At 44.1% G+C, this 14891-nt stretch overlaps 1 protein-coding gene across 2 annotated transcripts in view; it reads right to left on the bottom strand.

Moving 5' to 3' along the window:
* The window catches only part of abat (4-aminobutyrate aminotransferase), a 204893-nt gene that overhangs the window by 21078 nt on the left and 168924 nt on the right, over window positions 1–14891 (bottom strand). For both annotated transcript variants that reach the window (XM_078558697.1, XM_078558698.1), the window contains exons 11-12: window positions 9734–9882; window positions 7862–7999 (exon numbers count right to left, since the gene is read on the bottom strand). In XM_078558697.1, coding sequence (XP_078414823.1) covers window positions 7862–7999; window positions 9734–9882 — 287 coding nt within the window. The remainder of the gene's footprint in view (window positions 1–7861; window positions 8000–9733; window positions 9883–14891) is intronic.

Below are 14891 nucleotides of genomic sequence, written 5' to 3'. Positions count from 1 at the left end.
TTTCCCTCAGGGCCTCTAAGACGTTACGTGCTGACCATTGCCTGATGGACTTGTGGTCAAAGGTGTTTTTCTGCATAAATTTTTCCACGAGGGACAGGTGGTACGGCACGGTCCAACTACTTGGAGCGTTCCGCGGCAGCGTGGCCAGACCCATCCTTCGCAACACCGGGGACAGGTAGAACCTCAGCACATAGTGACACTTGGTGTTTGTGTACTGAGGGTCTACGCACCGCTTGATGCAGCCACACACAAAGGTGGCCATCAGTATGAGGGCGATGTTGGGCACGTTTTTCCCCCTTTATCTAGAGGCTTGTACATCGCGTCCCTGCGGACACGATCCACTTTTGACCTCCAGATAAAGCGGAAGATGGCTCGAGTGATCGCCACCACGCAGGAGTGTGGAATGGGCCAGACCTGCGCCAGTACAGCAACAGCGAGAGTGCCTCAAACCTGATGACCAGGTTCTTACCTGCAATGGAGAGGGAGCATCGCTCTCACATGCCCAGTTTCCTTTTCACCATAGACACTCGCTCCTTCCAGTTTCTAACGCATGCCCTGGTCCCTCCGAACCATATCCCCAGCACCTTCAGGCCGTCAGCCCTGACAGTGAAGGGGACAAAGGATCGGTCAGCCCAGTTCCCAAAGAACATGGCCTCGCTCTTCCCACGATTTACCTTGGCTCCCGAGGCCAGTTCGAACCGGTCGCAGATGTGGATCAGTCTGCACACCGACAGCGGATCCGAGCAGAAGATGGCGACATCATCCATGTACAGGGAGGCTTTTACCTGAGTGCCTCCACTGCCTGGGATCATCACTCCTCTTATGCCCAGATCCTTCCTGATGGACTTGGCAAAGGGTTCTATGCAACACATGAAAAGAACAGGCGAGAGAGGACAGCCCTGCCTGACTCCAGATTTAATCGGAACGCTATCTGTTTCCCACCCATTGATTGAGACTGCGCTACTGATGTTAGTGTAGAGCAGTTGGATCCAATTTCGAATTCCCTCCCCAAACCCCATTTTGGAGAGCACATCCACCATGTAGGTGTGCGATATTCTGTCAAAGGCCTTCTCCTGATCCAAGCTGATGAGGCGGGTATCCACACCCCTGTCCTGTACATAGGCAATCGTATCCCTGAGCAGCGCGAGGCTGTCAGAGATCTTCCTGCCTGGCACAGTGCAGGTCTGGTCAGGGTGAATCACCAATTCCAGAACGGATTTGACCCGATTGGCGATGACCTTGGACAGAATCTTATAGTCCACATTCAACAGTGAAATGGGTCGCCAATTTCTAATTTCCTCCCTTCCCCCCTTGTGCTTGTAGATGAGGGTGATAATGCCTTTCCTCATGGATTCTGACATGCTGCCGGCCAGGAGCATACTCTCGTACACTTCTAGCAGGTCTGGGCCGATCAAGTCCCACAGAGCCGAATACAACTCTGCCGGCAAGCCGTCGCTTCCGGGAGTTTTACTCTTCTCGAAGGACTCAAGGGCCTTAGTCAGTTCATCAGGAGTTAGCGGTTTGTCCAGGCTCTCCCGCGTACTGTCGTCTAAGACCTCCGTGATAGAGGACAGGAAGGACTGGGAGGCCGTGCTGTCCGTGGGCTTCACGTCATACAATCTGGCATAAAAGGATTTGCTGATCCTCAAAATGTTGGACTGTGATGACTTTACTGAGCCGTCTTCTTCCTTCAGGCTGCTGATCACAGAGCTCTCTCTGTGTACCTTTTGGAAGAAGAAACGTGAGCACGTCTCATCCTGCTCCACGGAGCGGACTCTGGAACGGAAGATGATCTTGGAGGCCTCCGAGGCAAAGTGCGAGGCTTGCTGGCTCTTCACCTCTTGGAGTTCCTCCTTGACATCGACCCCCATCGACCGCAGCCGGAGTAGATTCTGCATGTTTTTCTGGAGTCAAGACATTTCCCTCTGTTCCTTTCTAGCTTTCTGGGTGCCTTTGAAGATGAAAAACCTCTTGACGTTTCCCTTGATCGCTTCCCACCAGTGTGTCAGGGACTCAAAGAGGGGTTTCACGGTTCTCCAACCTTTGTAATCCCTCTTGATCTCCTCAATGTTCTCTGGGGTCAGCAGTTGCACATTTAGCTTCCATGCCCCCCTGCCCACCCTCTGGTCCTTCTCTAAGTGGCAGTCCGCCAGTAGGAGGCAGTGGTCAGAGAAAAACACCGGCTTGACGTCGGTGGATCTGACTGTGAATGCACGGGACACAAACAGGAAGTCTATCCTGGAACGAATGGACCCGTCTGGCCGCGATCAGGTGTATCTACGCTGCGCTCCGTCTGCAGGGTTGCTGAAGACGTCGTGCAGCTTGGCATCCTTAACTGTTTCCATCAGGGATCTGGACGTAGTGTCCAATCTGCTGTTGGCCCTGCTGGATCGTCCAGCCGCATCGATGATGCAGTTGAAGTCACCGCCCAGAATGACCGGCCTGGAGGTCGCCAGCAGCAGTGGGAGCTGCTGAAAAACCTCCAGCCGCTCGGCCCCTTGTGACGGGCCATACACGTTAATTAACCGGATTGGAGGGTTCTTGTACATTACGTCTGCTACGAGGAGGCGCCCGCCCACCACCTCTTTAACCTCGGAGACGGTGAAGTTGCCTCCCCGCAGCAGAATACCCAGGCCCGAGGAACGAGAGTCGTTTCCGCCCGACCAGATCGATGGCCCATGGGACCACCATGGAAAATTAGGAAAGGGGTGAAATATAAGCTGGTTTAAGAGGCCGGGGGGGGGGAGAGGGGTTTGTTGGGACAAGCAGCCAGTGATAGGAGGAGATAACCAAAAGCTGTCGCAGACAAAAGAACAAAGAGGTGTTGCAGGTGGTGATATTATCTAAAGGAATGTGCTAATTAAGAGTATATGACAGTACAGATAAGGTACAGATAGCTCGTGGGGGTGGGGGAATACTAAAAGGTAGAAATAAACAATGGTGGAAATACATTTAAAATTAGTGGAAATAGGTGGGAAAAGAAAAAATCTATATAAATTATTGGAAAAAACAACAAGGAGGGGGAAGAAACGGGAAGGGGGTGGGGATGGGGGAGAGAGTTCAAGATCTAAAATTGTTGAACTCAATATTCAGTCCGGAAGGCTGTAAAGTGTCTAGTCGGAAGATGAGGTGCTGTTCCTCCAGTTTGCGTTGAGCTTCACTGGAACAATGCAGCAAGCCAAGGACAGACATGTGGGCAAGAGAAGCAGGATTCCCTCCCTGGTCCACTCCTCCATCACCCCCTACTCCTCCTCCCACGGCACCTCCCCATGCAAACGCAGAAGATGCAACACCTGCCCCTTCACTTCCCCTCTCCTCACCGTCCAAGGGCCCAAACACTCCTTTCAAGTGAAGCAGCATTTCACTTGCACTTCCCCCAACTTAGTCTACTGCATTCGTTGCTCCCAATGCGGTTTCCTCTACATTGGAGAGACCAAACGCAGACTGGGTGACTGCTTTGCAGAACACCTTTGGTCTGTCCACAAGAATGACCAAGACCTCCCTGTCGCTTGCCATTTCAACACTCCACCCTGCTCTCTTGCCCACATGTCTGTCCTTGGCTTGCTGCATTGTTCCAGTGAAGCTCAACGCAAACTGGAGGAACAGCACCTCATCTTCCGACTAGGCACTTTACAGCCTTCCAGACTGAATATTGAGTTCAACAATTTTAGATCTTGAACTCTCTCCTCCATCCCCACCCCCTTCCTGTTTCTTCCCCCTCCTTTTTGTTTTTTCCAATAATTTATATAGATTTTTTTCTTTTCCCACCTATTTCCATTAATTTTAAATGTATTTCCACTATTGTTTATTTCTACCTTTTAGTATTCCCCCACCCCCACTAGAGTGTACCTTATCTGTCCTGTCTTATACTCTTAATTAGCACATTCCTTTAGATAATAACACCACCTGCAACACCTCTTCGTTCTTTTGTCTGTGACAGCTTTTGGTTATCTCCTCCTATCACTGGCTGCTTGTCCCAACAAACGCCTCCCCCCCCCCCAACCCCGAAACCAGCTTATATTTCACCCCTTTCCTAATTTTACTTAGTTCTGTTGAAGGGTCATGGGGACGCGAAACGTCAACTGTACTCTTCTCCGCCGATGCTGCCAGACCTGCTGAGTTTTTCCAGGTATTTCTGTTTCTGTTTTTGTTTTGGATTTCCAGCATCCACAGTTTTTTGTTTTTAACCAAACCTACAGCTCACAGGTTCTCTTTTTTTAAAATCCGAGTGCTTGCATATCCTTTCTTCATCCTTTACTTTCCCTGCGGTTCGACAGTTCCATGACAGCATATATTCAAGTCTGACATTGATAGACTTTTGGGCAGAAAGGACGTATAAGGATGTGGGGATAGGATAAGTAGAGTTGATATAGAAGCTTAGCATTAACTTACTGAATGGCATGGCAGGCTCAGAGGGCCCTATGGACTATGCCTGCCCCTATTCCTTATGTTCTTAAAGGGATTTATGATGCTTGAGGTTGTGAAAGACAGAATGTAAATGCAAGTCTTTTATTTCTTTATTTTAAAATCTAACCTTTTAACAATTAATTTAATGAATGCAGATAATCTCAAAAACCATTGGCTTTCCTCAGCTTATTGAAAGGAAAACAAACAGTGAGAGACTTTACAGGTTGTTAATCAGGGAAAGTACGAGGCCTTTACGAAAAACAAAGTTAGAGACTAAACTTGCTCTTCACACCATCAGAGTAACCTGATTCAATTTCAAAAAACCTTACATTTCATTAACAATTTACAGAATTACAAATTATGCTGACTATAAAATTATTTTAGATCTGAAAATAATCAAAACTAATAATGCGCACAAGTAAAATAGTGGAGTGCATGGAACATTATCTGATGAGTAAATAAAAAGATTATAGCCCTGAGCAGTAGTCAAAATCTACAGAGCAAATAATTTTCACCAATGGCAGATTCAGGTCCTGAAGATCCTGGACTTGGGAAGGGGCCGCAGAGCGTACATAGGAAGCTGGGTGAAATTTGGCATGGGAGCTGGTTCTGCAGGGTCTCCATCCCTTTATTCAAAGTATAAAACTTTCTTTTGTGTCCAGCCCTCCACCCATACTAATGTCAGAAGACCACCAGACTGGCAGGATGGCATCACCGGTCATGAATTTCTGCCAGTTCTGCCATCTCTGCAGAGTGGTCCTCAATGTGGTGATAAACCAGCCATGGCTAACCAAGGAAGTTAAGGATAATATCAAATTAAAAGAAAAGACATACAATGTGGCAAAGATTAGTGGTGGGCCAGAGCATTGGGAAAGTTTTAAAAAAACAACAAAAGATGACCAAAAAAATAATAAAGAGGGAGAAAATAAACTTTAAGGGTAAACTAGCAAGTAATATAAAAACAGACAGTAAGAGCTTCTTTAAATATATAAAAAGGAAGAGAGAGACCAAAGTCAACATAGGCCTCTTACAGAATGAGGCTTGGGAAATAATAATGGGGAGCCAGGAAATGGCAGAGGAGTTGAATACATGCTTTGCTTCAGCCTTCACGGTAGAAGACACTAATAGCATTCCAAAAATACTAAATAATCAAGGGGCAAAAGAGGGGGAGGAAATAAATACAATAACTATCACTAGAAAAAGTACTAGGGAAACTAATGGGGCTAAAGGCCAATAAGTACCCTGGACCTGATGGGTTGTATCCTAGGATATTAAAGGAAGTAGCGACAGAGATAGTGGATGCACTGGTAGTAACTTTCAAGAATCCTTAGATTCTGGAAAAGTCCCAGAGGATTGGAAAACTGCCAATGTAACACCCTTATTCAAAAAGGGAGGGAGAGAAAAAAACAGCTAACTATAGGCCAGTTAGCTTAACATCTGACATTGGGAAAATGTTAGGAGAGTCTATTATAAAGGATGTAATAGCAGAGCATTTAGAATTACATAATCTAATCAAGCAGAGTCAGCATAGCTTCATGAAGGGGAAATCATGCCTGACAAGTTTATTAGAATTATTTGAAAGGTAACTAGCAGGATAGATAAAGGGGAACCAGTAGATATATTATATTTGGATTTCCAAAAGGCGTTCGATAAGGGACTGCACGTAAGGCTACTCAATAAGATAAGAGCTGGAGGTAATATATTAGCATGGTGCTGGAGGTAATATATTAGCATGGATAGAGGGTTGGCTAACTAATAGGAGACAGAGAGTTGGGATAAGAGGGACATTTTTAGGTTGGCAACCTGTAACTAGTGGAGTGTCACAGGGATTAGTGCTGGGGCCTCAATTATTTACAATATATATTAACGACTTAGATGAGGGAAGTGAATGTTCTATCACCAAATTTGCGGATGATACAAAAATAGGTGGGAAGGCAAGTTGTGAGGATGACACAAGGAGTTTACAGAGGGATATAGATAGGTTAAATGAGTGGGCAAAAAAGCAGCAGATGGAATATAATGTGGGAAAATGTGAGGTTATGCACTTTGGCAGGAAGAATAAAGAGCTGAATATTATTTAAATGGAGAAGGACTGCAGAAGGCTGCAGCATAGAGGGATTTGGGAGTCCTTGTGTATGAATCCCAAAAATACAAGTTCAACAGGTAATAGGGAAGGCAAATGGAATATTGACCTTTATTTCAAAGGGAATGGAGTATAAAAATAGGGAAGTCTTGCTAAAACTATACAAGGCACTGGTTAGACCACAGCTAGAATACTGTGAGTAGTTTTGGTCCCCTTATCTAAGGAAAGATATACTGGCATTGGAGACAGTCCAGAGAAGGTTCACTAAATTGATCCTGGGAATGGAGGGATTTTCTTATGTGGATTGGGCCTGTACTTATTGGAGTTTAGACGAATGAGAGGCAACCTTATTGAAACATAAAAGATTCTTAAGGGGCATGTCAGGGTAGATGCTGAGAGGTTGTTTCCCCTTGTGGGAGAGTCTAGGACCACAGGGCATAATCTCAGAGTAAGGGATAGCCCATCTAAAACAAATATGAGGAGGAATTTTTTCTCTCAGAGGGTAGTTAATCTATGGAATTCTTTACCACAGAGGGTAGTAGAGGCTGGGTGGTTAAGTATATTAAAGGCTGAGATAGACAGATTTTTAATCAGTAAGGTAATCAAGAGTTATGGGGAAAAGGCAGGAAAGTGGAGTTGAGGATTATCCAATCAGCCATGATCTCATTGAATGGCAGAACGACTTGATGGGCCGAATGGCCTACTTCTGCTCCTATGTCTTATAGTCTTATGATCTGTTCCTTCAAATGAAATTTTATCATCAGATATCCTGAGTTTTGCTGAAAAAAGAGACATGTCGAAGTTTTCCAGTCAGCTGACTCATTCCTCAGGGCAATGCCTTGACCAATCAGTCAGGCTGCCTGGCTTAGATTTCAAACAATTCTTGGCAGTTAACTGTCAGTCACCATCAGTGGTGCATTCTCCATGGCAATGCCACTTGCCAACCAATCAATGCTTTCTTCACATACAGTATAAATTGCTGTTTTCTCTTTATATTGGTATTCTTGAGAGTGTCCTGATGAGTGCAAGATGAAAAGCTTAGACATATCTTTTTTTTAGCAATACTGTACTACCAAACAACTATTTATATCCTGAGTTCTCTGACCAGACTGGTCCATCACGTAGGCAGAGCAGATAATTGTTGCTCTCAGATACCTTGCCCTGTCCACATGCCAATGACATTGTCCTCAGCATTTGGGATGTAGCCAGGGGAGGATAAAATGGGTAGCCAGAAATCATGCCCTCGCCTTGCCCTACTTCCAGCTAGGGAATGGGGTTCAAGCCCATGTTATTTCAGGCATGAATGCCCAGAACACACCAATCAGTTCCATTTCTGTTTTACGGGAGGATAGTTCAATAAATAGCAGTTACCTTTTTGGCAATGTTTCGCAGTTTTTTGAAAAAGTCATCTGATGCATGGTTGTCTCCTCCCTCAGATTGGATTGGCTCAATGATAATTGCAGCCACGTTTCTTCCCTTCTTTCTAAACTTTACTATCAAGTCTTCCACCTGAGAGTGGGTAAGAGTACAAATTGCTTTAAAAAAAAATCACTCTTGCAAGTATTATATTCTTGATTCATTGACAAACCACAAGTTGAGCAACCCAATTGGTGAAATTACTTTCACTTCACTACGTTCATATACTATCTATTGTATCAATATTGAAGAAATAAGTATTTCAGGTGCAGGCTATAATACCAAGCAATTGCTCCTGTTACAGTGGTTACTGGGCATTCTGGTGTTCAGGTTTGATAACATAGTTCCATACTCAAGGCTACTTCTGTAACTCACAAGAATAACAGTTGACCAATTATAACCCAAAGCTTCAGTCCTTATCAGCCTTGTCAACAAATTTATCAACAAACACTTTAACCAGTTTTATGCAGACTGTGGCTTATCCAGTAAAGGTCAGTACATGTGGAATCCATTCTTACCAATGGCAGATATTCAACCAATTCCTACATGTTTACTCTTTGTTGATTCTAAGCAGAATCAACTAAACCAGCACAATACCGAATCCTCTAAACCAGCACAATACCGAATCCTCCTATCCTGATCACACTGTCAAGCTCCAAACCCTGAGCCCACAACGAGCAAACTCTTGTTCTATGTCCCATACCAAGATTGCCTGCCCAGTTATTGCTGACCGATAGATATGACAGTGTGCCCACCTGGGCCCTTTGAATATTTTAATTCGGGCCCTAACATCTATTCAGGTAACTGGATGCAGCATGTGCTGCACATGCTCAGTTCAGCTTTTTAGGTCTTCCTTTGTTGGTTTATATGAAAGCAGGACGCCACTGATGAGATGGAAGAATTTTTTTCAAGTTACATTTATGTGGGGCAAGGAAGCATAGGTGTGTTCCTTCTAGCCCCACAATGGTACTGCAGGCTGCTGCCAGCCCAGGCTCATCCTTCACCAAAACCCACACATATCATTCACTGCCCTCAAAGGTATGCACAAAAAGATCATATGAAATAGGAGCTTGAGTAGGCTATTTGGCTATTGAGCCTGCTCCGCCATTCAATAAGGTCGTGGCTGATCTGATTGTGGCCTTAACTCCATTTGCTTGCCTGTTCTTGATAACCCTTGATTCCCTTGTAGATTACATTTCTGTTTAACTCAATCTTGAATATATTCAATGACCCAGTCTGTCCTGCTCTCTGGGGTTGAAAATTCCAAAGATTAACGACCGTCTAAGAAAATAAATTTTTCCTCATCTCTATCTTAAATGAGAGACCCTTTACTTTGAAACTGTGCCCCCTAGTTCTAGATTCTCCCACCAAGGGAAACATCCTCTTAGTATCTACTCTGTCAAGCCCCCTCAGAATCTTATATGTTTCAATAAGATGCATAGGAACATACAAATTAGGAGCAGGAGTAGGCCATTTGGCCCCTCAAGCCTGCTCCATCATTCAATATGATCATGGCTGATCTGATTGTGGCCTCAACTCCACATTCCACCTACCACTGTTAGCCCTTGACTCCCTTGTTAGTTGTGAATCTATCTAACTCTGCCTTAAAAATACTCATTGATCCTGCTTCCACCACTCTCTGGGGAAGAGAGTTCCAAAGATTCACAACCCTCTTGGAGAAAATATTTCTTCTCTCCTCTGTCTTAAATGGGAGACACCTTATTTTTAAACTTTTTTATTTAAAAAAAACTAAACTCAGGGCAAGGGAAGTAATTAAAAAGTAACTATTAACGACAAACGCCAAATAGTTTGAAGACTGAAACCTACCTCCTCCAAGCACCTTTCTTCTTCCTGTGCATTCTCCCTCACAAACTCTTCCAGAGGATATTTCAGTGTTGGAAATGGAGCTGTGGGCCAGTTAAAGGCTGGGATGTCCACTTTGTGGACAGGCTTAGAATGGGTTGCTGTCAAGCAGCCTGCAGGCATATGAAAGAAAATCAAGTCTGAAGCAGAGCACACCAAAATTTTGGTAGTTAAGTAAAGTAATTTATACAAAATTAGGTAATTACACAAATATTGCAAATTAGAAGAAACATACAACACCGATATTTAATTTGCACACTTATGCTCAACATAACAGAACGTTCAGATTTTGAAAATCAGTCACCTTTTTAAGGTAGGATATTGTTCAGTGCTTAGAATGGGCCCATAGGTTAGTTGGGGGAAAAACATTCAAACTTTAAACATGCTCAAATCCAGTTTGTTACAAATTCTTCAACACATCAGAATTATTTACTTAACTTAAAGTCTTCCTGAGTACATTTTCCAAGAACATACCTTAAAGCGCTGTGCTAAACATGTAATATAATTCTTAGCTTTGTTGAATTTACATTTTTATGTCTTGTTAACACAAAGTAATCATTTTGTTCAAACCAAATTTTAAAAACGGTGTTCTTTAGCCGCTTGAGGAATGAATGTAATTTGCTTTTAAAGCTATCAAAGAATGAATATGAAAATAATCTGTTTGTAGACTGCTATGATGTGTAATCTGATTATACAGTGTGCCTACTTCAAATCTAATAATTCATCCCAATTTTTTTTATACTCCCGAAAAGCATTTTGCTGGGAAAAGGATAGAAAATAATTTTTGAAGTTGAAACAAAGCTTCTTGTGTACATAGCAGAAATGGTCAGAGGCAAGCGGTGAGAAATACCTGCTTCTATAAAACTGTATGCTTAAGGAGCGGGAGACTGGAGTAAAACTGAATGGGGTGATAGAACAAAAATACACTGGGCTGAATTTCCCCCCCTCCCCATCGGTGGGGTTGCGCAGGGGTGGGCAGGAGCGAGAGCGAACCCGATCGGCACCTCCGATTGGGTCCACGCCGCCATTTTACGTAGGCCAGCCAATTAAGGCCCGCCAAGCATGACGCTCGTCTGGAAGCGCTGAGTGCTCCCTGTGCGGTCGGGGGGGGATTCCCTGAGTCTGGGCCTGCGCTCTTTCGCGCGTGCGTGTGTAAGAGTGCAGGAATCTCCCTGAGGCACCTTTTAAACATTTGAATAAAGTAATTAAAAACTTTTAAAACATGTCCCCTCATATGACACTGTATATCACACCATAGAATCATATAATGGCTACAGCATAGAGGGAAGCCACTTGGCCCATCATGCCTGTGCTGGCTCTTTGCAAGAGCAGCTTCACTAGTTTCACTCATGCGTCCTTTTCTGTAGCTCTGTAATTTTTTTCTCTTCAGGTACTTGCTAATTCTTTTTTGAAAGTCACAACTGAAGCAGCCTCCACCACAATCTCAGATTCCAGATCCTAACTACTCACTGCATAAAAATATTTTTCCTCATGTCGCTGTTGGTTATTTTTGCCATTTGACTTAACTTTTAAAATTCATATACGGGATTTGGGCATCGTTGGCTAGGCCAGCATTTATTGCCTATCCCTAGTTGCCCTTGAGAAGGAGGTGGTGAGCTGCCTTCTTGAACCTCTGCAGTCCCTGTGGTGTAGGTACACCCAGTGCTGTTAGGGAGGGAGTTCCAGGATTTTCACCCAGAGGCAGTGAAGGAATGGGGATGTATTTCCAAGTCAGGATGGTGAGTGGCTTGGAGGGGAACTTCCAGGTGGTGGTGCACCATCTATCTGCTGCCCTTGTCCTTCTAGATGGCAGTGACTGTGGGTTTAGAAGGTGCTGCCAAGGAGCCCTGATGAGTTTCTGCAGTGCATCTTGTAGATGGTACACACTGCTGCCACTGTTCGTCAGTGGTGGAGGGAGTGAATGTTTGTGGATGTGGTGCCAATCAAGTGGGCTGCTTTGTCCTGGATGGTGTCAAGCTTCTTGAGCGCTGTTGGAGCTGCATTCATCCAGGCAAGCCGAGAATATTCCATCACTCTCCTGACTTGTGCGTTGTAGATGGTGGACAGGCTTTGGGGAGTCAGGAGGTGAGTTACTCACCGCAGGATTCCTAGCCTCTGGCCTAGTCTTGTAGCCACAGAATTTATATGGCTAGTCCAGTTCAATTTCTGGTCAATGGTAACCCCCCGGATGTTGATAGTGGGGGATTCAGTGATGATAATGCCATTGAACATCAAGAGGCGATGATTAGATTCTCTCTTATTGGAGATCATTATTGCCTGGCATTTGTGTGGCGTGCAAGGTTCTTGCCACTTGTCAGCCCAAGCCTGGATATTGTCCAGGTCTTTCTGCATTTGGACATGGACTGGACTGCTTCAGTACCTGAGGAGTTGTGAATGGTGCTGAACATTGTGCAATCATCAGCAAACATCCCCAGTTTTGACCTTATGGTGGAGGGAAGGTCATTGATGAAGCAGCTGAAGATGTTTTAGCCTAGGACACTACCCTGAGGAACTCCTGCAGTGATGTCCTGGATCTGAGATGATTGACATCCAACAACCACAACCACCTTCCTTTGTGCTAGGTATGACTCCAGCCAGTGGAGAGTTTTCTTCCCGATTCCCATTGACTTCAGTTTTGCTAGGGACCCTTGATGCCAGACTCGGTCAAGTGTGGCCTTGATGTCAAGAGCAGTCACCCTCATCTCACCGCTGGAGTCCAGCTCTTTTGTCCATGTTTGAACTAAGAAAGTAATGAGGTCAGGAGCTGAGTAACCCTGGCGGAACCCAAACTGAGTGCCAGTGAGCAGGTTATTGCTAAGCAAGTGCCGCTTGATAGCACTGTTGATGACCCCTTCCATCACTTTACTGATGATGAAGTGTAGAATGATGGGGCGGTAATTGGCCAGGTTGGATTTGTCCTCTGGCTCTCGGCCCTTTTGCCAATGAGGACAATTTCTTCCCATCTACTCTATCTAGGCCCCACATGATTTTGAATACATCTATCAGATCTTGCAATTTTTTTTTCTCCAGGAGATCAACCCTAGCTTCTCCAATCTATCTATGTAACTGCAGTCCCTCATCCCTGGAACCATTCTCATAAATCTTTTCTGCACCCTCTCTCCTCTGCACACTCTCTAAAGCCTTCTAATCCTTACTGAAGTGTGGTGCCCAGAAGCTGAACCAATGTTTTATAAAGGCCCACCATACATTGCTTACTTTTGTACTCCATGCCGTTATTTATAGTGCCCAGGATCCTAACTGCCTTTTTAAAGAATTTCTCAAGCTGCCCTGTCATCTTCAATCATTTGTACACATATAGGTCTCCCTGTTCCTGCACTCTTTATTCTATATTGTCCCTCATCATTCTTCCTATCAAAACGTATCACTTTACACTTCTCTACATTAAATTTAATCTGCTATGTGTCTGCCCATTCCACCAACCTGTCTATGTCCTCTTGAAATCTATCACTATCCTCCTCAAAGTTCACAATACTTCCAAGTTTTGTGTCATCTGCAAACTTTGAAATTGTGCCCAAGTCAAGTACATTAATATATACCATGAAAAGCAGTGGTCCTAGTACCCCACTTTATATCATCTTCCAGTCCTAAAAACAATTTTTCACCACTACTCTCTCTTTTCACCACAATCTCTCTTTCACCATCCAGGGAGCTCTGGCTTTGATTGTCCTACATTCCCCCTCGTGGCAATGTACCTTGACTGTACCTGAACCATGTCCTCTTTAAATGCAGCCCATTGTTTTGTAACAGTTTTGCCTACCTAACTGAAAGTGGCCCTCCTCCAATTAAGTATTTTCACTCTAGATTGCTCCCTGTCCTTTTCCATTGCTAACCTAAACCTTATGATACTATGATCATTGACCCTTAGATGTTCCCCCGCTGACACTTGATCTTCTTGATCCACCAGATTTCCCAGAACCAGATCCAGCAATGCCTCCTTCCTCATTGGGCTGGAAACATACTGACCGAGAAAATTTTCCTGAACTATTTCAGAAATTCTTCCCCCTCTCTGCCCTTTACACTATTACGATCCCAGTCAACATTAGGATAAAAGTTCCCCATCTCTCTGTAATTTCCTTGCAAATTTGCTCTATATCTTTCTCACTAATTGGTGGCCTATAGAATACACCCAATATAAAGATACTGCAACTATTTCCTAACTCTAACTAAACATATCCTGTCATTGATCCCTCCATCTCTCTCCAGCACTGTAATATTCTCCTTAATTCATATTGCCACACCCGCCTCCTTTCTAGCATTCTCTTTCTTTCCTGAACACTGTGGGCTGGATTTTTGCCGAGTTGTGAAAACTTCACGGACCTTTAAAGATGGCAGTTGGGACCTGGATTTGAAAGTCCCACCTTCATTTCCAGCCTGAAACCAAGTGCAAATCAAGAATCTGTTGGTCCATTAAAAATTAATTGAGAGTTGAAACAGACTCCATTTTGGCTGCTGCAAGGGCCTTAATCTGCAGTGTGGGAGTTATGAGTTGATGGGGTAGACACTGTTGAAGGATGGAGAAGGTTTGTATATCTGTCATGATATGAAGTTTTTTAAAATCCTCTGCTCTTTAAACTTTGAAAAAAAAAACAGGCTACAGCTGTCAGTGAGTTTAAAAAAACCCTCTGCTGGACTGCTTTGACAGATGTAGGTTAGAAAAAAGTAGCATCTGTACATGCACTTTTAATAGAGCTCTATGTTGACCTTTCCCCAAGGGCTTTCATTATTAACGCTTGGCTGACTTTCAAAAGCTTCAATTGTCTCAGCAGGGGGGTTCTGAGTTTGCAGTTTGTTGATAGCTTAAAGAGGTTATTAAAGGATTAGCTGTCTTTGATGTGATTAGTGAAACAGATTTTATTTTGTTTTTATAAGAGATTAACCACTTGAGATTTACAAACTTTGAATGGGTTTTGCGAATGGGATTTTTTTCACTATCAGTATGTAGGAGTGAGAGCTGTATTAGATTGATAGAAGTTTATTTTTTCATCTCCACAGCACTCCTGAGGCCTTCCCATGGTGGTTACTGTGTGAGTGGCTATGGAGGTGGCATGGAGGGTATAAGCGGCCATGGGGGTGGTTGTGGGGCATGATTTGGCATAGAGGC

This window comes from Cetorhinus maximus, chromosome 15 (assembly GCF_964194155.1).
Source record: "Cetorhinus maximus chromosome 15, sCetMax3.hap1.1, whole genome shotgun sequence".
In the NCBI taxonomy this organism is placed as follows: domain Eukaryota; kingdom Metazoa; phylum Chordata; class Chondrichthyes; order Lamniformes; family Cetorhinidae; genus Cetorhinus; species Cetorhinus maximus.
Note: the sequence above shows the minus strand (reverse complement) of the source record. Positions and strands in the feature narration are given on the sequence as shown.